The sequence below is a fragment of the Benincasa hispida genome, chromosome 10 (genome assembly GCF_009727055.1).
Source record: "Benincasa hispida cultivar B227 chromosome 10, ASM972705v1, whole genome shotgun sequence".
NCBI lineage: Eukaryota > Viridiplantae > Streptophyta > Magnoliopsida > Cucurbitales > Cucurbitaceae > Benincasa > Benincasa hispida.
In genome coordinates this window covers 17,683,300-17,709,856 of record NC_052358.1, presented here as the reverse complement: position 1 = coordinate 17,709,856, position 26,557 = coordinate 17,683,300, and the positions used below count along the sequence as shown (strand labels likewise).

The 26,557-nt window shown below is 28.6% G+C and overlaps 2 protein-coding genes across 2 annotated transcripts; both read right to left on the bottom strand.

Moving 5' to 3' along the window:
* Positions 1–258: 258 nt before the first annotated feature.
* LOC120088665 (peroxidase 4-like) lies at positions 259–1,953 on the bottom strand. The gene is made up of 4 exons (XM_039046081.1): positions 1,675–1,953; positions 1,394–1,585; positions 1,141–1,309; positions 259–869 (listed from the first exon to the last, which is right to left on the bottom strand). Exons 1-4 carry the CDS (start codon positions 1,906–1,908, stop codon positions 484–486), a joined length of 981 nt encoding a protein of 326 aa, XP_038902009.1. The 5' UTR covers positions 1,909–1,953; the 3' UTR covers positions 259–483.
* Positions 1,954–22,873: 20,920 nt separating this feature from the next.
* Positions 22,874–24,185, bottom strand: LOC120088879 (peroxidase 4-like). Its single transcript, XM_039046320.1, has 4 exons — positions 23,955–24,185; positions 23,667–23,858; positions 23,384–23,549; positions 22,874–23,259 (listed from the first exon to the last, which is right to left on the bottom strand). Exons 1-4 carry the CDS (start codon positions 24,183–24,185, stop codon positions 22,874–22,876), a joined length of 975 nt encoding a protein of 324 aa, XP_038902248.1.
* Positions 24,186–26,557: the final 2,372 nt, after the last annotated feature.

Genomic DNA, 26,557 nt, shown 5'->3' with positions numbered 1-26,557 from the left:
ATATATATTATAAGAACCATAAATATATACATATTAATATATAACAAGTTGAGGTTGAGTAAAAGTTATAGCGTTGAATTTTACTTACTTTGACAAACGAAAGAATCACAGATGAAAAGTCGAAACGACTTAAATCAATATCAAATAATCTTTCGAGTACAACAACTGTAGAGATAGAGATCAAAACATCGATTTCTAGAAAAAAAATTATGTCAATTAGTGTCGAGTTAAGCTGATTTGGGTCGTTATCAAATAATATAAAGTAATTTAAAAATTATATTGCACTATGTATAAATCTTACAAATTTCAGAAAGATTACTCTCAAACAACAACGGCGCCACCAAATTCCTTACTAGTCATCAGTATATTTCATACTTTTACCTTTCAACTAAATTACCCACACACACAAGTAAGATAAAAACCCATTATTGAGTTGCTCAACGTCAATATTCAAATCCATAGTTCCACAAAGATCATCATAGATCAGTTGGGTTTGCTGCAGACCTTCCTGATCTCGCCTTGAGATCCGATGAGCGGTTTGATGTCTCCCATTTTAATCATTGCCGTCACAAAATCGGCATCGAAAATCTTATTGTTTTGACTGTACTGTTCGACCAAGGAATCAGTGGATCCGCCGTTGTGGAGGATCTGATCAGAGTGGAGTAGTCCTTTCTTGTTCAAAAGATTCTTGTAGTAATGGTTGTCGAAAAGCTTCGGGGTTGTGACATCTAGAGGTGCAAGATTGTCATCTCCTCCACTTCTTGGGCAATTCCTTTGTGTTAGCTTTGCAAATGAAGTGTCTATGTTACTCTCGTTGTATATGCGGCTCCTAAAGGATACACACCTTGCTAGGCCTATCGTGTGCGCACCTACACGCACAATGCAATTTTCCATTTAGTCTTTGAATTTTCAATTTTGTATCTAATAGGTTCCTGACCCATTCGAAAAGTTTGAAAATGTAACTTTATGTCTAATAGAAAATTCTAAACCTCAAAGTTTATTGACTAAATTTTTTATTTAACTTTATATTGATTAGACTACGTTTGATTTTGAATCTCTTTTGTAAGTGCTTAAAAAGTTGTGTTAAGTTGGCCTTCTAATTAAATCAAGGATTGAAAGCGAGTGAAAGGGAAACAATACCAGACAAGGCAACCATGTCTTTAGTTGAGAGGCCTACAGCACTGAATCGATTGATGAGGTTGGCGAGGGTTGAACTAGGTGGAGGGATGACACCACTGCTGGCAGCGGAAAAGCTGGCTGTTTTTGAGTCTCTTCTTCCTAACCTCACTTCCCAAGTTGGCCCTCCCAACTAAAATAATTAATTATGGTTAAGAATATAAAAATATGGTATTAATTATGAGTAAATATTGAAAAAGTATTCAACAAAACTTACAATATTAACAGAGTCACGTGCAGTAAGAGTCAAAATATCAGTACAGGAGACCACACCTGGACAAACTTTTTCTACATTACTCTTGATGGCTTTTATGACATTAAAACCTCTAACAGACCTATTGTTAGGAGGTGCAGTTTGCTCTCCTCTAAAAGTAGCAGTATCTTCTAAAAGAATTGATCCATCACATCCCTGTAAAAGAAAATGTACAAATTATAGAGACAACAACTTAAGTATACTTTTGATCAAGAATTATGATAAACTTAATAATGTATGTATACGTTAACGAAGCAGTCATGGAAGTGGAGACGAAGGAGGGAAGCGCCAATGCGGGTTTCCTTAGCGATGGCAGATTGAACGCCGTAGCGGACTATAGAGAGGAGTTTAGGGCAAGTCTTGGAGTAGAAAGAGACAGAGAGTTGGGCTGAAGAAGTGCCCATCAAAAGGAAGGTTAGCTGCAAAGCTAAAGCCAAAACCACCACATGTTTTTGAGTGTGAGAAGTAGTAAAAGCCATTTTGCTTAGGAAACAATGAAGGTTTTTTTAGGTCAAAGAAGAGGAGTGTAGTGGACATGGATTGTTAGTTTGATTAAGGGGGCTATTTATACACTTCAGACATGGACAATAAGAAGGGAAAATGGGGAAAAAGATAACATGGAGAGAGAAAATTAGGTATTATTAATTAACATGAAAATGAGGCCAAATTTTGGCATTGGGTGATTGGTAGATTACCTAATATTCAAAGACAAAGACTAGCAATTGCATGGATTGGATGTATGACTAGAAAATTATCAGAGATTTTAGATTTACAAAAGGAAAAACAAGACTTCTTCTTTGATGTGACTTATTGATTGATGAAATAAAATTAATTTTAACACAAAAAGAAAAGTAAGATTCTTGATTAGATTTAAGGAATTAATTATTAAGTTTTTTCGTGTTTCGCACTCTAAATTAAATTGAGGCATTCTATAAACAGGAGTCAAAAAGTTTCGCATATGTTCGTATGAGTTTGTTTGTTTTAAGTTATGAATTTAATTAGAATTTATTTACATAACTCACATTGAGAATTAATCTTTACAAATCATATATGTACGAACTCATATTTTAGTAACTCTCTCTTTTGTACCATTTAAATACATGTTTTTTTTTTTTTCTATTAGTATAAATATGGTTGATGTCAAAATTTAAACTAAAGAGAAAATATACTTAACTTTCACTTGACAACAATAATAAATTTATTTGATAGGGGAAAACGTGACCTACAAAATACGAAAATCAACACATCAGTGTAGTGCTTGCTATACATGTTCTGATACTTATGTCAAAGAGTGGATAAATGTAGCAAGTGAAGAGTTTATGAGTGTAGAATGAACTTATTTTCTTTAGAACTATAATGATAAGTTTATAGGAATATAGAAGACATAGGCCCCGGATGAGGCTAAGAACTTTTTTATAGGCTCATACATCCAATTATGCATTTTAGTAGGCTTGGCCTAGCTAGGGCTCACATTAGCTTGGGTCGAAGCTCAATCAAACCCTCCCCTTTAAGTCCGTTTTGGCCCTAGAATGCTACTTTAGCCCAAATCTTTATTTTATTATCACTTTCATTTATATTTTATCTGGATTATGCCCTATAGTTCAGAATCATCCTAATTGAATATATAATATGATAAATAAATCGTAAATTTCGAATACTAAATTGTGTCGAATCTCATATATTGTGATATAAAATAAGTGTGGAATCTCATATATTGGGATTTAAAACTCAACATATATATTAGAAAAATTATATTTATATTAGTCTTTTCCCTATCAATTATTTTGAAATTCAACGATGAATTTCACCCAAAATAGACATGGGATGAAAGGATGGGTTTAGGAAGTGACAGGGTGTGGTTGGAGTGTAACAACTTGAATTATTAAAGGCTTCATCCATTAAATTCAAATTAGAAGGGTCCACACAAGCAAACTTTAGAGTGGTTTATTTTCAATAATACATAATTGGTTTGTGAAATCAAATTTTAATTGTGCGAATCTTTTTATTTTATTTTAAATAAGTTAATTTATACAAATCTTAAACAACCATGATGATTATGCATGCACGGTAACTATTTGGTATGAAAAACATTTAGGATTGCTTTGTTTTTTGGAAATGTAGATAATCGAATCTTTAAATACTCGAAATTAGAGATATATGACGAAATTATAGATATTTGGCATCTCTAGATTGTCGTGTTTGTTTTGTAGGAATACTTTTGCAGATAGATGAAAATATTTTTATAATTGTGTTTGTTCCGTAGGATTACTATTAGAGGATGTCTTAAATTTACTTAATGTTTTAGAATGCTCTTACAACATTAATTAATTTATAATTTATTTAATATAATTTGAACTTATATAATATATTTGTTTTTATCGATTTGAATTTTTTTTAAAGTAATACACTTTATATTATTTTATAAGTAATTTTTTTCAATAAAATAATATATCATAATTTAAAATTTTTTATAAAATAAATATTAATTGAAAATTAAATTTGAATATCTTAAAAAATTATAAGAACTGCGATATAACAAAAAAAAAATTGATATATATGATTAACAATATATTTTTTAATTATATAATGACAAATGGAGAGTGATAATTACATACACAACGACACATATACACACATATATCAGAAAAAAGGAAGGGCAAAAAAGTAAACTAGAAGCGCCCTGAACTCGAGAATCTGAAAAATCCATGTTACATGAGGGTATCAAAAACTCTCAAGGTGCCCTCTATAAAGGCATCTTAAGATGCTCGGAAATCTCTAGATGCCCAAACATCTTATAATTCTGCCAAAAAAAAAAAAGTGTTAATCTAGTATCGCAAAACAAATATTATAATCTGGATGGTCACTTAGTGGGAATCTAGGATGTCCACGAAACAAACGATCCCTTAAGTGTATCCTAAATTATATTTATTTTTGTGCATCTCACTCAATTATTCAATAGAAAACGCTTATGGTTTCTTTTATTTTTATTAAAAAAAAACACTTTTACATTTTTATTTGTAATTAAAGTGGGATGCACAAAGATAAATTGCATAATGGATGATGCTCTTTCTCCCGAGAACTTTAATAGAATATCTGTATTTTTTCCTTGAGAAAAATATCCTTTTGGTCCTTAGATTTTTAGATCTAGTTTCTATTTGATCCCTAAGTTTCAAAATGTTACCCTTTTAATCTTTAAGTTTTAAGTTTTGTTTGATTTTAGTCCTTAAATTTCATAATATTATAATTTTACCCTTGAGATATAATTTTTTTTTTCAATTTAGTATCTATGTTTCTAGATTTACAATTTGAACCTCAGTTTTTTTCCTAAATACTCACTTCCAATCTTTAAAGTTAATGTCTATTAATTAATTAAAAATAATTAGGAAGTGAAAATTTAAATTTTATTTAAATAGTGATAACAAAAGATGAAACTTAAGTCATTATAATTCTTTTAAATTAACTAATGAACATTATCACTCAAGATGAAAAGTGAGTATTTAGTGAAAATTGAATTTAAAGTCGGGGACCAAATTGAAACAAATTTCAAATTTCAAGGGTAAAATTGTAAAGACTAAATTGAAGCCAAACTCAAAATTTAAAATTTAAAAGTATAATATTTTGAAATCTTAATATTAATTTTTTTTCCTTACTTTTTTTTTTTTTTTTAGTACTAAAGATACTTTTGAAAATTCATTGTTACTTAATTGTTAGCAATAATGACAATTCTACATGAAAGTAACGTAAACTATATTCGATTAATTAGAAAGAAAGTTTCGTCTAAAGAAAGCATTTTAAATATTCGTTGCTTTCATTGATGTAAGCCAAAAAGTTTGACTAAAAATAATTAAGTACTTTCTTCAACCATAATAAATAAAATAGTGAGCCTCAAAAAATAAAATAATATATTTAGTGATTGTATAGTTGAGCGTCAATTGAAGGAATATCTATAATCTACCTACTTGGATACATTTCCTCTAAACTAGAAAAATAATATCATTTTATACTCTAAATCTTGGATTTATTTATATTATAAAATAAACTAAATGATTGCATCCATTTAAACATGTGAAGTTTTGTAAGTGCATTTATTTCATTTCGTAGTTTTATCATTTTAATCTCTAAATTAAACCCTTAGTAAGAATTGGTCTATTTTGTTAATCTGACAAGTAAATAAATCTATGCACATGTATGAATTGATCTGTGAATGATTCTCAAAGAAAAATCTGATTGAGAGTCTAAATTGATTCACTTATGATAATTTAGGAGTTTAATTGAAACGATTATAGATCTCACACGATGTTTTTTGAATGAGCATGTATAATTGATACAATTACAAATTTAAATTGATATCATTCTTGGTTTAAGGTTTTAATCGATTGAACGCTCCAAATTTAAAGGTGGAAATTGATATTTTTGTTTTCAAAAATGGATATGCAAGTATTGGGTTTTGAATATTTTAAAGTTTAATTTCAATTTGATTTTAAAGTTTGTATTGTTTTGTTTTAGTCTCTTTATTCATAGCCTTGTCATTACTTTTTTTTTTTTTTAATATAAATTAGGGTAAGATATAATTTTGGTCAATGAAGTTTTGAGTTAATGTCTATTTGGTCTCTAAAGTTTGAAAAACTACACTTCAGTCCTCGAGGTTTGTAAAATGATTATAAATGGTCCCTAAATTAACATCAAAATCAAGATAGCCAAAAGATAATCGTCAAGTTAATTCAATGACTATTTAGAACCATTTTTCAAACTTCGAGGATTAAAATATAGTTTTTCTTACTTCAGAGATTAATACATTAACTCCAAACTTCAATGACCAAAAGTGTATTTTGTCATATAAATTATTAAACAGGAATCCGACAAAAAACACTTTTTTTTTGTTTGTTTTTTCCAAATAAATAAATATGTATGCAATAATGATAACAACAACAATAGTAAAATATGAATCTATATCTATAATATATATAGAGTAGTATAAGAATCAAAATGAACGTTTGGAAAATAGAAAGAGGAACATTAAAACAATCAGAAATGAAAAGTGTTGAGACTAAAATTATATTTAATATTATAAAATAGGAAAAGTTTATGGACTAAAATTGAATTTTAAACCCAACCACCGTAATTATAGTGTAAATTTGTCAAAGGAGGATGGATAATGTGCATAAAGTATAGAAAGGCAAGTAACGCAAGGCTCCATGTGGTTCATTTTTCCAATAATTTCTCAATGTAGACCGTATTTTTCTATATTAATTTCTTTTGGAGAAAGGTCACGCAAACTTGTAATTTAAGGAAAAAAATATTAGAGCCTTTCCAAATTGACCAATAGAAAGTATATATAAAATAGTCGACTATATATATATATATAATTTGAAATTTATGTCTATTTAGTTCATAAACTTTTAAAAATGTCAAATATATTCCTGAATTTTTAATTTTTTGTCTAATAGATTAGTAATGAATATATATTTTTTTAAAAATAATTTATAATACATTAAATACAAATTTGAATTTTATGACTACTAGAATCCAAAATTTACAATTTTTGTGTGAATTAAAAAAAAATTAAAATCAAGACTAATTCATCATTTTGAAAGTTCAATAATTAAGGGTGTGTTTGGTTAACTTTTCAATTATTTAATTTTAAAAATAAATCATTTTGAAAAAAATTGAAGTGTTTGACAATCAATCAAAATAGTTTTTGAAACACTTTTAAGGTGTATTTAAACCTTTTTATTGAAAGCGTTTAAATAAAAAGCAATCATTTTAAATAACAAAACTGCTGAAAATATTTTCAAATATAGCAAAATATAACTAATAGACACTAATAAAACCTGATAGCGATGATAGTAGTCTATTAGAGTCTATCACTAATAGGCAGTAACATTTTACTGAATTTGAAAATATTTTCAATAGTTTTCTATATGTTAAAACAATCCTTAAATAAAAAAAAATGGATATATTTTAAAATTTAGCCGGGTAATTTGATTTAAAATCAAAATAAGAAATTTCAAGAAAATCTTTATAGTACTTGTTTCTCTTTATTAGATAATATATGGATATTAGCTAGCCCATGTGTTAGGTATCATACTAATAATTTCTAATAAAAATAAGGAAAGAAAATTATTTTTAGAACGTAGTCAATTTAATGTAATTAAAACTAGATTAGTTAGTACACGTCATATCATATAAAATAAATAGTTCTTGAACATTATAGAATTATACTTTACCATATCATAAAAATTAATGTATAAAAATGAAAATTGTAACTTTGAAAGATTAATTAAGGAAATTTGAAAGCTCACCTTAATTAAAATAATATAAATTTTAGCACATTTATTATCCATTAAAAGCAAGCCAAAGTCAAAAAAAGAAAAAGAGAAAAATCTTTTTTAAGAAGTGATAAAAAGTGAGAAGGTGAGAGATTAAGTCAAAGTTAGGAACATATATTAATGATTAAGTAGTTAAAAGAATTTAAAATTAGGAATAATAATAAACAGAGATTATTCCTTCTCAACCAATCCAAAGCTCTCATTGGTCTGTCACCGTCGCCATTGTCACCGCTCGGTATTTTTATATTGAGGAAGTGAAAATGAGTTGTGTTTGAAATTTTCATCTGAATTGGATTTGTTTCCAACTTTTCCTTTTTAAATGTATGAAGGATAAAAGAAATATCTTCTAATTTGACTTTAATTATTTACTTAAGTGGAGAAAAGAACATATAATTTGATGCTGGCAATTTGCAAGACTTTTAGTAAGATTCATTTCCAACATTTATAAAAACAAATCAAAGTTATTGGGATAAAGACATAAATTATCATCGTTTTAAAAGTTGACGATTTAATCTTCCACTCTCATAATCGTTGAACCTCAAAAAAAAAAAAGATCCTGTTTGAAAATAAGAAATATCTAATAGGTTCTTGAATTTTCAATGTTGTATCTAATAGGTACATAAATTTCAATTTTGTGTCTAATAGGTCACTAAACTTTTAAAAAATATATATTAGGTCCCGAACTTTTAAGTTTATGTCTAATAGATTGCTAAACTTTAAAAAAAAAAAAAAAAGAATATCTGGTATCTCAAATTTCAATTTTATGTCTAATAGATTATTAATATCTTAAAAAAATTAAATTTAATTGATCTATTAGATATATATTTAAATGTTATATGTATTACTAGATCTGTGAATTTAGAAAATATCAAATAGATTAGTCACATATTAAAAACAAAATTGAAAATTTAAGAATTTATTGAATACACAATTTAAAGTTAAAAAAACTATATATTAAACATTTTATAAAGCTTAAGGATTTATTTAGACATAAAATTGAAAGTTCAAAAACCTATTTGACACTTTTATTAAAAATTTGAACCAAATAGACTAGACCTCAAATTCTATAAACTAAATTTGTAATTTAACTTTTATTATACAAATCCTTTAAAAAGTTAGGGGTAATTATAAATTTAATCAAATTTAGATTCAAAAGAAAAAAAAAAAAAAACAGCTAGACAGATGGAAAATACTATAAAATGAAAATATGTAAATCAAGAATTACAATTAGTCACTACTTATTTTAGCATGATATTAAAACTACAGACCTCTTAATTGCTAACATATATTATATTTCAATTGAACTATTCTGGTTTTAAGTTTTAATTAACCATTATAATCACCATTGTTAAGATTATTAAAGTTAATTTACATATCATATCTCATGCAACAAAATTTTGTTAATAAATTGATCAAGAATTAAAAAATGATAGCATTAATCTTTTATTTTATTTTATTTTATCTTTTATAAGTGGAGGAAAATTTGGACCTTGACTAAAAAAAAAGAGTGCAGGTCAATTGCGAACTGAACTCACTCTTATGGTACATTTTACCTAGTATACATATATTCAAAGCCTTTTAATTGATATTAATAATATTTTGATATATATAGTACTATTTTTACACAACATGATTAAATAAAATTTGGTTAAAAACCACTCTTAATCCGTGAATTTTTTCATGAAAGTAACAAATTAGTCCCATAACAATTTAGTCAATGTATTTTCAAATTCGTAACAATTTAGTCTTTGTAATTTAATTAATTTAGTCCTTGTCATGAAAAATATTATTTAAATTTAATAAAATTTCAAGTCCATATAGATTGATAAATTGGTTGGAAATCAATATTTATCATTATTATTATTATTATTATTTGTAAACTGTCACATAATAAAATTGACACACTTAATTTTGAAGAGATTTTTTTTTTCATAACAAGTTTAAATTATTTAAAAATTTAAAGTCAGAGACTAAATTGTTACTCATTTAAGTTTAAAGATTAAATCTTTATCAGCTAAAGTGTCCGAATTAAAATGTTATTTATATAAAAATTTAGAAACTAAAAATATTTTTTAACTCTATTAATTTTCATGTAGTTGTGATTGATTGTAACTGTCTTTCATAAGAATTGAACTATTTGATTGACATGGTCGAGACTTAAGAGATTCATTACAAATATTCTAAAATTTATATTGTTATTTGTTAGACGAGAAAAAGGTAATTGGTTCACTATTTTCAAAAGAAAAAAAAAGTAATTCGTTTATAATTTAGTTTTACAACTCTCTCTATTAACTTATTTGTCTTTGTACTCATTCTCTGTTGTGAAATTGAGGAGTACAATAGGAATACAGATATGGAGAAAATATAATATAATAATAATAAAATATAATTTAAAATAAAAAAGCAAAAATCATAAAATAACTAAAAACATAAAATTGGATAATAGAAAATTTCATGGAATTCGAAGTGGAATTCTTACCAATGTATATGTAATTTTAAGATCCACCAAATGTCACTATTTATAGGCAAAGTGACAAATAGGATGTTGACTTACATGGACACCAAATATGAATAATTACAAGGTACATGGACAATATAAAGGGTGACACATGGCTTTTGAGACACTATGCGATGAGCATCTATTTATTATTATAATATTCATAATACTCCCCCTAAGATGCCTATATATATAGGTAATTACAATTGATAGCATTTTTAGGAATAATAACTAAGTGTATAATATCATTTAAAAAAATTGTAAATATAGACAAGTCTATCAGCGTTTAGACTTCTATCATTGATAGACTCCCAAGTCTATCAACGATAGACTTCTATTGTTGAAAGACTCTTACCAGTGATATGGTCTATCACTAATATACTCCTACCAATAATATGGTCTATCACTGAGAGACTATTTAAATTTGACCATATTTGTAATTTTTTTTATATTATGTTATATTTGTTAATACTTTGGGTCTAATGTCTATATTTGCAACTGACCCATATATATATATAGATATGAAATATGCCTCGTTAAAAGCTTACTAAAAAAACCTAGTAAAAGAAAAAGAGTACATATTTCATATAATACATACTCCTAAAAGAATACAATATATTTACTCCCTCTCATGAAAACATCACTTAAGATCTCTGAGTCGCCGCATTCAAATGTTTTACACCAATTTTTCAAAAGTTGCGGTTGGTAATACCTTTGTAAATAAGTCTGCCAGGTTATTCTTCGAACAAATTTGTTATACAATGATGTCATCATTTTCTTCAAGGTCTTGAGTGTAGAAAAGCTTCGGTGAAATATGCTTTATTCTATCTCCTTTGATATATCCTCCTTTTATTTAGGTTATGTAAGTCGTGTTGTCTTCAAATAATATTGTTGGAAGATTTTTATTAGAAGACAAGTCACACGTTTCACGAATGTGCTGAGTCATTGACCTTAGTCATACACATTCTCGACTAGCCTCGTGAATGACAAGAATTTCAGCATGATTTGAGGAAGTAGTAGTTATAGTCTATTTCACCGATCACCATGATATAACAGTTCCTCCACATGTGAACATATAACCTGTTTGAGATCTAAATTTGTGTGGATCAAATAAATATCCAGAATCTATATAACCAACTAGATCAAAATTTGATTTATTTGAATAAAATAAACTCATATCGATCATTCATCGGAGATAATGTATTATATGCTTAATTTCGTTCCAATGTCTTTTTGTAGGAGAAGAACTATATCAACTAATAAATTTATTGAAAATGCAATATTGGTCTTGTATTATTAGTAAGATACATAAGTGCACCAATTGCATTAAGATATAGAACTTCAGGACTAAGAAGTTTTTCATTATCTTCTCGAGGTCGAAATATATCTTTCTTTATATTCAATGAACAGACTTCCATTGGAATATTTAATGGATGTGCTTTGTCCATATAAAATCTTTTCAAAATTTTTCCTGTATAAGTTGACTGTAAATAAATATTCCATCTGCTAAATGCTAAATTTACAAACCAAGGTAAAATTTTGTTTTTCTAAGATATTCCATCTCAAATTCTTTCTTAAGATATTCTATTGTTTTTAAAAGCTCTTCAGGAGTTCCAATTATATTCAAGTCATCAACATATACCATTATAATAGCAAATCCTGATTGTGATTTCTTTATAAAAAGACAGATATATTAGATTATATTGATATCTTTCTTTCAATAATCATCTACTCAGGCGATTGTACCACACCCGTCCCGATTGTTTCAATCCATATAGTGATCTCTGTAACTTTATTGAATACCATTTCCCGGGAATTTGATATATATGTTTCAGGTACCTTAAATCATTCTCATATAAATATCTTTATCAAGAGATCCATATAAATATGTTGTGACTACATCCATAAGATGCATATCCAGACTTTTATACACAGTCAAACTAATTAAATATCTTAATGTAATTGCATCCACTACTGGATAATATGTCTCCTCAAAATCAATACCAGTTCTTTGTGAAAAACCTTGTGCAACTAGTCTTGTTTTATATCTTGTGACCTTATTATTTTCATTTCTTTTCCTCATAAATACCCATTTGTCCCATAGGTTTAACACCTTTTGGTGTTCGGATTACTGGTCTAAAAACTTGACATTTTGAAAGTGAGTTTAATTCTGCCTTGATTACTTCTTTCCACTGAAACCAATCTTTTCTATGTCGACATTTTTCAACAAATTTTGGTTCAGGATCCTCATTTTTATATATAATATAGAGAGCAACATTATACGCAAAAATGTTGTCAATAATTACATTAATTCGATTCCATCTTTTTCCTGCCATGACATAGTTTATTGAAATCTCATTATTATCTTTAGATATTTCACCTTCCTCACTAGTCATGTCAAGGATTTCTTTATGAATATTTACACTCTCAACCCAGTCTTCTTGACTATTAATTATTTTTCATTTCCAAATATTTTTATCTTTGGAATCCGTTGGTCTACCACGCTTCTGGCATGTTCCAAATTCATTAACAACAACTTGTTGTGTTGGAATATCAATTTTTATGGAACATTTGCAAGTGGTATATGTGGTTTAGTTACTTTCTTAGCATCTATAAATGCATCTAAATCGATTTGCTATACTTTGCAAATGAATCATTTTCTGAACTTCAAGTTCACATTGATCTGTACGGGGATCAAAATGAGACAAAAACGATGTATTCCATGTAATTTATTTTTCCAACTTCTTAATTCCTCCCCCTAATGTTGGAAAATTTGTTTCATTAAAATGACAATCAACAAATCGTGCAGTAAATACATCACTCGTCAGAGGTTCAAGATATTTAATAATTAGGGAATCATATCCAACATATATTCCTAATCTCCTTTTGAGGACCCATCTTAGTGCGTTGTGGTGGAGCAATTGTAACATATACTGCACATCTAAAAATTCTCAGATGGGAAATATTTTGTGCATGACCATAAGCTAATTGTAATGGCGAGTACTTATGATAAGCTACTTACCTAATGCGTACAAGTGACGCTGCATGCAAAATACCATATCCCTATACAGATGAAGAAAGCTTAGCTCTCATAAGTAATGGTTTTGCAATTAATTGAAAATGTTTTATAAATGATTCTGCTAAACCATTTTGTGTATGAACATGAGCTATAGGATGTTCAACACTTGTCCCAATTGACATACAATAATTATCAAAAGCTTGGGATATAAATTTACCAGCATTATCAAGACGAATGGTCTTAATTGTATAATCAGGAAATTGTGCTCTTAACTTAATTATTTGAGCAAGTAATCTTGCAAATGCAAGATTTCGACTTGATAATAAGCACACGTGTGACCATCTACTAGATGCATCTATTAATGCCATAAAATATCTAAATGGTACACTTGGTGGGTTAATGGTTCACATATATCACCATGAATTAGTTTAAAAAATGCAAGTGATTCAGTCCCTACTTTAGCTGGGGATGGTCTAATTATTAATTATCCTTGAGAGCAAGCATCACATGATAATTCATTAGATTGAAGAATCTTCTGGTTTTTCAATGGGTGTCCATTTGAATTTTCAATAATTCTCCTAATCATTATAGATCCTGGATGACCCAATCGGTCATGCCAAATTGTAAATATGCTAGATTCATGAACTTTAGGTTCATTGTTGCATATGTTTTAATTACTCGTATATGAGTATGATACAATCCAGAAGATAAAGCAGGTAACTCTTACAATATACGTTTTTCATTTGAGACAGTGGATATGATATACAGATATTCCATATTATTCTTACTATCAGTCTCAATATGATAACCATTGCAGCGTATATCTTTAAAACTTTGAAGATTTCTCTTTGATTGACTAGAGAACAATGTAATGTCAATTGTAAATTTTGTTCATCTAGGAAAAATAATATTTTCTTTTCTAAAACCTTCGATCAAGTTTGTAGAACTCAATATTGTATTTACTTTTGTTTTCAACATTGTCAATTTGAAAAAATATTTTTTACTTGTAAGTATTGTATGTGTAGTTGCACTGTCTGCCAGACATAGATCTTCTTTACTCATTTTTTAATCACCCAACATATGAAAATGATCCATGTTGCTTCATTAAAAGAAAATAATTACAATAAGAAAAACAACGCTTAAAATATATAAAAGTTACTAAAAAAATATGAAGATAGGTAAAAGAAAACAATAACACTAAGTCTAGATATTTCAAAATCAAAAGAAACACTTAGATGGCCCATCAACTGCGCCAATCTTCTCTTCCAGAGACTCAAAGAAGTCCGCCACATCCAAATTTGTCATATGGGATGGGTCAAATATATCATTATCCTGGTATGCAAAATTTTCTTCCACATTTTTCTCTTTTTCCTTCAGAGAGGTTTGATAAAGGCCAACTAAGTGTTTTGACGTACGACAGGTACGTGACCAATGCACAGTCATTCTACATCTGAAGCATTTATTTTCAACACTTTTTGAACTCTTATCTTGTGGAGTTTTTCCTTTGTGATCATCATTTTGTGTGGTTCTTTTGAAATTTAAATGGTTAAAACAACCACCACAAAAATAATAATTATTTCTTCCTCTGCCACGGTTACGACCTTGACTGCGACCATGACCTCAATCACGATTATTATTAAAATTCACAACATTCACTTCAGGGAATGATGTCAATCCAGTTGGTCAAGATTTATGATTTTTCATCAATAACTCGCTTTGTTCAGTCATAAGAAGACATGAAATTAATTCAGAATACTGTTTAAAACCTTTCTCTCGATATTGCTGCTACAGGAGCATATTCGAGACATGAAATGTAGAAAATGTCTTTTCTAACATATCGACATCAATATTTTTTTCTTTGCATAACAATAATTTTGAACTGATTTTAAATAATGCGGACTTGTAATCACTTATTGATTTGAAATCTTGTAGCCTCAAGTGCATCCACTCATAACGAGCTTTAGGAAGAATAACTATTTTTTTATGATCATACCTCTCTTTTAAATTTTTCCACAAGATATAAGGATCTTTTATTGTAAAATACTCTATTTTCAATCCCTCGTGGAGATGATGACGAAGGAAAATCATAGCTTTTGCTTTGTCCTGACTGGATGTCGTATTTCTTTCTTTAATAGTCTCCCTAAGATTCATAGCATCCAGGTGAATTTTGGCATAAAGTACCCATGACAAATAATTATTGCCGTTAATATCAAGGGCAAAAAATTCTAAGGGCGACAAATTCTAATTTTGTGAGATTTTTCATGGTAGTATGATCATAAAATATTTTACTTATGTTAGAAATCTAATAGATATTGAATATGTAAAATAACGTTAAATTTATTAATTATAATGAAGAGGGAAAAACTGACATACCTTTAGAACTTACCTTTAATGGGGAAAACAACAGGAGCTCGTATCGATAACGTGTTGTGAAATTGAGGAGCAGAATGAGAACATGAATATGGAGAAAATATAATATAATAATAAAAAATATAATTTACAATAAAAAACCAAAATTATAAAATAACTAAAAAAATAAAATTGGATAATGAAAATTTTAGTGGAATTTGAGATGAAAATCTCACCAATGTATGTGTATTTTAAAGACTATTTATAGGCAAAGTGACAAGTAGGATGTGAACTTTCATGGACACCAAGCATTGAATAATTACAAGGCACATGGACAACATGATGGGTGACATATGGCTTTTGGGACACTAAGTAATGGACATCTATTTATTATTATAATATTCATAATTTCTTAACAATATATATTATTAATCACCAAAATATTGGTAAAAAAAATTGGGAACAATAATTTGATTATTTCTCATTTTTATTATGTAGACAATTGGGTAATTCCTATTAGTAGGGGTGTTCAAATGACCTGACAACCTGAACAACCCAGGCTATCTAATCCAAATTATAAGGATTGGATTATGTTAGTTCTGTTTTTGGGTTGGGTTAGTTGAATATTTTCTATTTTTCTTGGGTTAGATTGGGTCTAGGGTTGAATAAAAAAAAGATTGGATTGACCCAACTCAACTCGAGTTACATATATATATATATATATATCTTTTAAAATTGATGAATGTTTTAGTTCTTTATGTTTTTCTTTTAAGAATGTTTATTTTTGTGTAAAGTTTGTAATAGATATTACAGATATTTGATATGTAATAATTTAATTTTATGAAATTTTAGTTATCAATAAGTGTTTTAAATTAAGAAGAAAAATAGGGCGGATAAGAGAAAAAGAAAATTTTAAAGTTTTATTTGGAAAAATGGCAAAAAGGTTTAAAAATTAGAAAAATAACAAAACAAATTTATATAATAGAAATTACTAAAGAGTAAATAACAAAACTATCCTAAAACAACAAAATGAAGTATAAACAAGAATGTAAAGATACACTGCTTCAAAAACAACTTGAACTCCACAAATACACTCTACCTAAATATTTTAGAACCACAAATAAACAGTATCTAAATATTCCAAAAGAAAAAAATTAAAAATCACCCAATATAGTTCTTAATGTTTCCAACTGCCTATAGAACATGTGTATGCAAGGGAAGATGATGACCAGGCGGTGGGGGTTACTGGAAACTTATGGATGTCTACAATGGCGGACTTCCTCCAAAATGAGAAAGAGCAAAGTTGATTGTACCAGTGAAGTTGTTATTGGCAAGTGAATATTTGAAAGAATTACAACTTCAGGACGATGTGACTATTGGAAATATGATTGCGTTTGACATTAAACCAGTTGTAGGGAGTTTCATCGTCTTCATTCCATGTGACCATTTTGCTCATAGGATCTTGAAAGCCAACTTTAAACCCTATCAATCCCATAACGTCATTGTTGAAAGCGATGTTCAAAGTAGAAACAAAAGGAGGAAAGATGTATGCGAGCGAAAAAGGTCGGTGACCAGGTGATGGTGGTCATCAAAAGATAGCTAAGACGATAGAATTCAAGAAATGGTTGCTGAACCAATGAGATTAAAAACGAGAAAAAGAGATTTTGGGAGGTGTCTAAGTAAAGAAGATGAATGAAGAAGATGAGATTTAGAGTTTTTTTGTTATCTTATTTTAATAATAATAATAATAATAATATTATTAATAATATTAATAATAAATTGAACTATATATATATATATATACATACATGTACACGTTTCAAACATTTAAAGTCTAAAACCCATTTATATGTTTCTTTTTAAGTATAACAAACCATTTTTACGTGTTTTTATATGAAAAATTGAAAACATAAAAAATATGGGGAAAAATCAAATTAATTTGATAACAATATGTATAAAATAATGAAAAGAATATTTAGATACAATGGAATTTGTAAGAAACATTTAAACAAATTGAAAGTTAGTTAGATAAAATCAAATTTGATAATAAAAGATAAATTCAAATACAAATTGGAGAGAAAATTCAGAAAGTTTTTATATATTGTGATCAATTCGATAAATAGTTAGATAAAATCTAATTTGATAATAAAATATAAATTCAAATATAATTTGGAAGAGAAACATCAAGAAGGGAGCTCGTTTATTTACAATTATAATGTATTCATAATTCCATTTTCATTTAAGCTTAAACAATTACACTATATTTATAACTCCATCAACGATGAAACTTACAAAAGAGAGAAGCCTGACTCGTTGTAGAGGCATGGCAAAAACAGTAAAACTCAAAAGTGAATATTTATTTGTTTGTCAAAAAAAGACAAAGTAATGGTATATTAATATAATAGGATGATAATGAATAAAAGGTGATTAAAAAATACAATAAATGATAAAATTTAAACGAAATATACAATTTGTTAGATGATAATATGTATAAAATATTAAGTAAAAACCTAACCAGGAATTTTTTTTTAATCCGAATTTAAAATAATAAAAATGAATAAAATAATGTAAAATCTAAATATATATTATAAATTAAAATCAAAATGGTTATAAACAAATTAAAGATTGATTAATTCTGAATATTTTCGAAAAATGGTTAAATCAAATAAAAACATATAGCTAATTTGAATCAATTAGGGGAGACAAATAATCGTAAACCAATTCGTGGAGTAGTTATCACAATTTAATTTAAATATTAAAAATAAATTTAAATTTCAAAAGAGGGCGAAAATAACATAACGACGCTCATTTTCAGTTTTGAAAATTGGATTTTAGATTTTAATATATTAATTTGGTTATTAATCAAGCTCTCCAATTACATTATATTTATATCCCGATTATTAATCAAGCTCTCCACTTATACGGTATTTATATCTTGATTATTAATAAGCTCTACACTTGCACTATATTTTAATATTTTTGGACATACAAACCAACTAAAGGCAAGTAAGGTATTGTCAAAATGTCAGTTAAAATAGTGACTAAACATGAAATTGAAGGAATCGATCACATTCCATTAATTATTAAATATTAAATTTATAGTAAACATACAATTAAATATACATTTAAAATAAATTACAGCATGCTTTATAAAGAAATTTGGTTCCAAGAAACCTCACCTTTGAAGAACTTTTCTTCCAGGAATCCCTCATACGAGCCACGCACGGAACTCCTTTCTCGCAAATCTCTTTCTTCATGCACGGACTCTACCAGTCGAGATCCCTCTGTATTCTCTTTCGGGATTAAAGAATTCAAGCAGGAGTTGTGGGCTTTGCTTGAATCGTTAGAAGAGGGAAGGAGATGGAGAGGATGAGAAGGAAGTTTCTTCAGAGAAGCTTTCTCCTTCTGAAAAGCTCTTCTCTGTTGTGAAAATTCTTAGGAAGGAGATGATCCTATCAACTTCTTTTATCACACGTTAGTTATTGAGAGAATGCGGGGAGTGAGTTATAACTCCTTCCATTTTTTTATAATTTCAAATAAATACCTTTATGTTATATCAAATATAACATATAGCCTATAGTTTTATATTGCATCAAATACAACATAAACTATAGATTTTTTTTCTCTCTCAACTATACATGACATTTATATTAAATCTACTTATATAAATCCCATCCATATAAATGATATTTGGATCATACCGAAATATTTAATTCCTCTCAATATAAATCATATTTATATTTAATTACATGAATCTCATTCATATAATTGGTATTTGAATCATATTCAAATTCTTTTTATATATAATGTATCAAATATATAATTAATTATATCATATATAATTAATTCTCTCAATTAATTTGAACACTTCAAATTAATCCAAGGATTAAATCTTTGTTAAGCTACAGTGGGGACCTTTATAGACCTGTAGATTGAAGCTCCAACGGTAGTCGGATAATTAATTAATCTCTTTAATTAAATTACCCAACATTCGTTAACTGCCGGTCATTCCACTAAAGACTGATAGCTGTACTCTTCGCATTATAGATAAATTTTTGTGTCCATTAGATATAACCAATCAATAGTGCGACGACCCTTCACAAATTTCTTATAAGTACAGCTGGGCCAAAATACCGTTTTGCTTCTGTAGTTACATCTAACTCCTTAAGTACCACTGATTCCTTTAATGAACAATAAGTCATAGTCCCATTATGACCAAATCCTCTCGGGCCAAGAAAGGGTGTGGCCACTATGTTCAAGATTTGGAATCAGTTCTTAAGGGAGCAATTTATCTACTTGTTCCTGCATCGGGAATGGGTGAATTCCGTCTTGTGTAGTTGAGTTCCCAGCTCTCAGTCAGATGAATCCCCAAAATGGTAGGCTTGTTGAGTTGGCAATCTGGTCACTCTCACCCTTACAAATCAAAGGACCGCCTTCATGAGCAGGAGTTCTCAGGATTCAAGTCATATCACCTATGGTCATCCTAGTGAAATGCAAGTCTCTATTATTGACGGCGTTATATAAAGAGACTAATCATTTCGTGATCCGGTCTTATACAAACTCTTTGCATAGGATATTCCCACTCGCATATCTCCATATGAATGTTCAGGATTAGATCATTTGTAGTACTTTACAACATTTGTAACACCTACAAAGCACCATAGTGTCACCAAGATAAGGTACCCAACCTTATTCATCCACTACAGACTGTTTAGGTTATTATTTAAACAAGATCCACTTGTATGTCTCTACATACTTATTTAAATTACATGAAATAACTTTGAATCTTAGTTTATTGGATTGAATATATGCTTATAAAATAACACTTATTTTATTAACAACAATATTTTTATACAGAGATTACAAACTACGAGATTACAAGGAGATTTAAGACACCATTCCCAACAGAAATATGTACAATTGAATCTAATAACATATAAAAAATAATTTAAACATTAAAAATTATAGAAAAATATTCAATTAATTTATTAAGAATATGTATAAAATAATGAAAAACAATTCAAACATTTGAATAAATTTAAAATTTATTCAAATAAATGAAATTTGATAATATATGAATATTTAAAATATAAATTTGGTAAAAAAAAATGGATATTTAATTCAAGTGAGATTAATTTGAAAAGTGATTAAATAAAATATAAATTAATAATAGAAATCTACAATGAAACGTTAACTACATGACAAAAATCAAGAAGGGTGGTTGTTTTGAGGAAGATGGTTATTTTTAGTTTTTCAAATGAATCAATTAGAGAACGTCTGGATAACTAAGATATCAACAATTACCTGTATATAAAACATTATCATTGTTTATGATTCTATACTTACCATGTATTTGTAGTTTCATCAATAACAAAAGCTACAAACAAGGATTTGAAAATTCGTGGTCATGTGCATGTCACATGAGTTACCATAAATCTTATTATTTACCGGTTTTTTCATTTTTCAAAACCAAACCCTAAAATTTTGTCATCTGTTCCAATCCCCCGACAAAATAATATTAACTCGAAAATCCATCCAAACCCAACCCAAATTTTGAGGATTCGGTTGGGGTTGGGTTGGAGACTATGTGTTGGGTCATTTAAATTGCCAACTTGACCAACCTAAATTTTTGGGTTGGTAAAAAGAACGGTATAACCCAACCCAACCCATGTACACTGATAGACTCCTACTGGCAATATAGTTTCACTTATAGAGGTCGAGAGCTTGATTTAAATTTTCATATATATGTAAATTTTTTTTGTATTGTACTATATTCGCTATAATATTTTGGATTCTGATTGCTATATTTGCAACTGTCCCAAGATAATATTACATTGCATATAGATTAAAGATTATTTCAACCTACAAATTTTTATAGCAAATAGAGATAATGTCTTTTACATTGAGGCTCTGTTTGGACCGTTGTAGTTTTTAAAATAATTACTAGCAACTGTGCTTTTAGAAAAAGTGTTTAGTAAATTTTAATTTTTAATAAAAAACTAGTTACGTTGTTTGGCAAATTAATAATAAATTTGTTTAATTTAGTTATATGAATCAAACTAGGCTTATTGTTTCAATTATTTTCACATGGATAATTAATTTATAATTTATTTAAAATTTTGTGTGTTTTAAATTTTAACTAATTTTATTTAATATAAATTATTTGATATTTTTTTAAAAAATAATTGTTATAAAAAATAAAAAAAAATTAGAATTTGAAAATAGACCTAATAAATTAAATTAATTTGAAATAATATTATTATATTTAAAAAGTAAAGAAGTTAGTAAATTTTTAGAAAAGCCAAATCTGAAAGCTAATATCTATTAGATTTTACAAAGAAGTGATTTGATAGATTATTAAATAATTCATTACCAAACAAGGAAGGTAGTTAAGATTTTCCATAATAGCTTTTTACGATTTCAAATGCAACCTCAAAGGGAGCCTAAGTCAATTAGCTTAATCTATTAAAAATTAGGATCAATTTGTACCCGTAAACTTTGGAGGTTATATCAATTAACACTATGGATTAATAACTATACCAATTTAAATCATGAACTATCATAAATCATAAATGTATAAATTTACACCATTCTTCATATTTCAATCGACCAATATTGTGTGAAACTTATAATTTGAGTAAATTAAATTCCTAAATTTTCATAGATCAATCAATTTAGACCTGATTACTTTTAAAAATCATCCATGCATAAATTCTCAAATGCATGATTTCAAAGAAAAATCTGTCTAATATTCTAAATTGATTCATTTATGAAAATTTATGGATTTAATTGATACAATTATAAGTTTCACAAAAAAAAAATTTAAAAACATTTTATAATGGATGGTGTAAATTGATATACATAAGAAAGCTCGAGATATAAATTGATATAATTATTAATTTAGGGTTTAAATTGATACAAACCAATATGTATATAAATTGATATTTCCCCTAGAAATTAATTAGATCTTGCATGTGATTATTTGTAATTTTAGTACGGTGATTAAGCGAAGTTGGAACCATGAAATATTGTATTTTTAAATTAATCACAAGGATGAAATCTGATAAGTAGGACTCAGGCCAAAGATTAAACAATAAAACTAAATCATTAATCAGATTTTTTTTTTTTTTTTTTTAAAAAAAAAAACACAACTTCATCCACACTTGCAATGACTTATTTTTGCTCAAACAAATTTCAAATGAAAAAAAAAAAAAAAAACAAATTTATTCTCCATCATGAATGTGAATGAATTAGTTGGGTCGGCTGCAAATTTTACGAACCTCACCCTGTGATCCAGTGAGCGGCTGAATGTCACCCATCTTGATCATAGCCGCCACAAAATCGGACTCAAAGGCATCGCTATCGTCGCTGTAGAGTTCAACCAATGAATCGGTGGATCCTCCGTCATGGAGCACCTGATCGGAGCGGAGCAAAGCTTTCTTCTCGATGAGATTCTTGTAGTAGTAGTTGTCAAAAAGCTTTGGGGTTCTGAAGTCCAAAGGAGCACGATTGTCATCTCCTCCATTTGTTGGGCAGTTTCTTTGTCTCTCCTCGGCGAACGACTCATCAATGTTGCTCTCGTTATATATACGATTCTTGAAAAACAAGCACTTTGCTTGCCCAATTGTGTGAGCCCCTGCATACATCGATTAATTGGTAATTTAATATGATATTAGAATAAAAGATCGTACATTATACAAATATAGAAATTTTTTTAAGAAGTGAAAGTGAATAATGAGATAGCGATATTATGATAGTACCAGATAAGGCAACCAAGTCTCGAGGGGAGAGGCCTTTGGTGTTGAATCGGTTGATGAGGGTGTCGAGGGTCGAGGTTGGTGGAGGAATAGCACCAGTGACGTCAGAGAAGCTGGCTGTTTTAGAATCCTTTCTTCCTAATCTTACCTTCCAACTTGGCCCTCCAAGCTGTAATAATTAATTGGTAAAAAAATAAAAGCCAACATGATTAAGTACTCAAACTAAAACAAGTTTATGTAGTCTACGACATTTAGAAAAACTAGTGAAATTAACAAAATAACTCACAGCTACGACGGAGTCACGAGCAGAAAGAGTTAAAATATCCGCACAAGAGACAACACCAGGGCAAATTTTTTCAACATGTTTTTTTATATTCTCAATCACGTCGAATCCTCTTACAGATCTATTGTTGGGAGCTGCTGTTTGCTCTCCTATAAACGTAGGAGTATCTTCTAGAAGAATTGATCCATCACAACCCTAAAAGATAATTATTTCACACAAAAATTAAACAAATGATAAATGTCATGAAAATATACAATAGAAAAATAGAAAAAAGATCATTTTTTTGCATACGTTAACAAAACAATCGTGAAAGTGAAGGCGGAGAAGGGAAGCGCCCATGCGAGCTTCCTTAACGACGGCAGAGCGGACACCGGCTCTGACGATGCTAAGGAGCTTGGGGCAGCTTTTGTAGTAGAAGTTGGGAGAGAGCTGAGCTGAGGAGCTCTCAGTGAACACGGCCAAGAAGACTAATGCTAGAGCCACAACCATTTTATTATAAGAAGAAGAAGTAATAATCGCCATAGATTTCAAGTAATGGAGATTATTAGAAGAAAATGATTGATTGAAGATTGGAAGAAGCGAAGGCTTATTTATACATAAGAAGGAGAGATATATTGTAGCTAATAAAAGATGGTAGAAATCAAATTTGGTAATAGATGGCCTAAAACTTCAAATGAGACCTCGTAAAATAGTTGGTATATCCTTGAAGAAATTTCCAAAATCCTAATTATTTAATCATAAAGAACACTTAAAATACAAGGCTTCGCCTTTTGAATGGGTTGCCAAGGGCAGGTGGATTATGATTACAATTATTTGATTAAATTATGACTCAAATTTGAATGTTTATTTAATTATTATTTTTCTTTTTTCCCCTTGTTGAACTATTTTGAATAGTTCGTTTTTCTTTTCAAAGTATCTTTATGGTACTAAATTTCCATATAAATCGATATTTCCACATTTTTATAAGTTTTTCATTAATACAATGAATGAATTGACCTCTTTTTTTTATTATATAGTAAATACAATGAGTGAATTTGACATTTTTTTTATTATATAGTGACAAACTATATAGAATATAAAAAATAGCAACAAAATGTTGATATAAAATAAATACAAAATATATTTTAGCTTGTTTAAGAAGGTATAATATCTATTTATTAAGAATTAAATATTTTCGTAGACATTTTGTTTATATAGTTTTTAAGAAATATCAATCGGACATTTATTTTGTGAAAATAGCATTTTGACATTTTTATAAACATAGATAATTTAAACTTTGGTCGTACTATAAAGCCGCCGACTTTTTGTCCGTGACATTTGATGCTAGGAATTATTAATAAGCCAGCCACCTTGGAAATTTCAACATTATTTACTTAGTCTGACAAGTTTCGAAATTTTAGTACGTATCTTAAACTTTAATTTGCGATGGTTTAGGATAAGAGATTCTAGACTTTATTTATTCATTTATTATTATTAAAGTACAAAAAGTGCATAGATAGTAGATAGAATCTTCGATTTCTAGAGGAAGATGTCACGTCAATTATCAATGAGTTAACCTTATTTTAACGATTTTAAGTTTAAATTTAAGAAAATATCAATTTATATAACTAAAATTTGAGGATGGTATTTGAAATAATCAGACATGAGGATTTCCATGAGCAGCGGAATGATTGTTCGAAATTTCATTCGATATTGAACATACACAATTACAGTCAAGCAACGGAAACTAAAAGGTCATGCACAGTACGAAATTACAGCATGCTTAAATATAATCAAAGGATAAAGTATCATACCTTTGAAGCCTCATTCTTCAAACTCCCTCGATCATAAACGCTCGTTCAATCTCCAAGACAGCAATACACGAACGCTTGAACACCAACCGACCCACAACACAACACGATCCACAGCAAACACGAACCCAACGATCATAAAGATCATGAACCCAACGAACACCTCCAAAACCTCAACTCAGTCGAGTTGAGTGGAGGACACCACAAACATGGTTACCTTGGTATTCTCGGTGTGAGAATCCAGAAGTGTGGGCTCTGTATAGACTTGGTTAGAGGAAGAGATTGGAGGAACAACAATCGTGTAGACGATTGAGCAAGTGGGACGAATGCTCAATCGTGTAGAAGAAGGCAGCCTATCATATAGCCAATGCCATGCGATCGTTTGACTATAATTAGCTGAGTGAACTATCGTTTAGTAACACTCCACGATCGTTTAGTCTCTCTATCAACTATCGTTTAGTGAAACAATTTCACTCGATAGCATTCCGTGAGTTCCTTTCTGAATTAAGCAACTTTCCTAAAATTAGGAAAATATTTTTCTTTTTATCTCACGGTTACCATAAACACCAATAATCTCCCACTCAATTGGTTATTAGAGAAAAGGAGATAATTATCTAATAATTAATTATTGTAAATATATATGATAACAACTTACCATATTATTTTATAACTTATAGTTTAAATATTTTATCTCATGAAACATATAAACCATAACTCTTTTTCTATTTTTATGGTAGTTAATATAAATCATATTTACATTAATCCTCCACTTGATGTATCTCATACATCACACCGATCATATCATATATAATCGACATCTTGTCAATTTGAACATTTCAAATCAACCCAAAAAACTGATACTCAACTTGAATCCATTGAGTTACCAAGGGGACCTTATGGACCTGCAGCTTGAAGCTCCAAAGGTACGTGAATAACTGAATAAACTCTTTAGTCACGAGATCCACCATTCATTAACTGTCAGGGCACTCCACTAAAGACCGACAGCTACACTCTCTTTACTACAAATATATTTTGTGTCCATATCAACCAATCAACAGTGCGATAACCATTCACACCTCGCTCGTAAGTACATCTGGACCAATT

Coding starts and splice junctions, on each gene's coding strand:
- LOC120088665 (XM_039046081.1), bottom strand. CDS start 1,908: ATGGCTTTTACTACTTCTCACACTCAAAAACATGTGGTGGTTTTGGCT. Junction 1,310..1,393: donor CACGTGACTCTGTTAATATT/GTAAGTTTTGTT, acceptor TAATTATTTTAG/TTGGGAGGGCCAACTTGGGA. Junction 870..1,140: donor AGACATGGTTGCCTTGTCTG/GTATTGTTTCCC, acceptor TTGTGCGTGTAG/GTGCGCACACGATAGGCCTA.
- LOC120088879 (XM_039046320.1), bottom strand. CDS start 24,185: ATGGCGATTATTACTTCTTCTTCTTATAATAAAATGGTTGTGGCTCTA. Junction 23,859..23,954: donor TTCACGATTGTTTTGTTAAC/GTATGCAAAAAA, acceptor ATTATCTTTTAG/GGTTGTGATGGATCAATTCT. Junction 23,550..23,666: donor CTCGTGACTCCGTCGTAGCT/GTGAGTTATTTT, acceptor TAATTATTACAG/CTTGGAGGGCCAAGTTGGAA.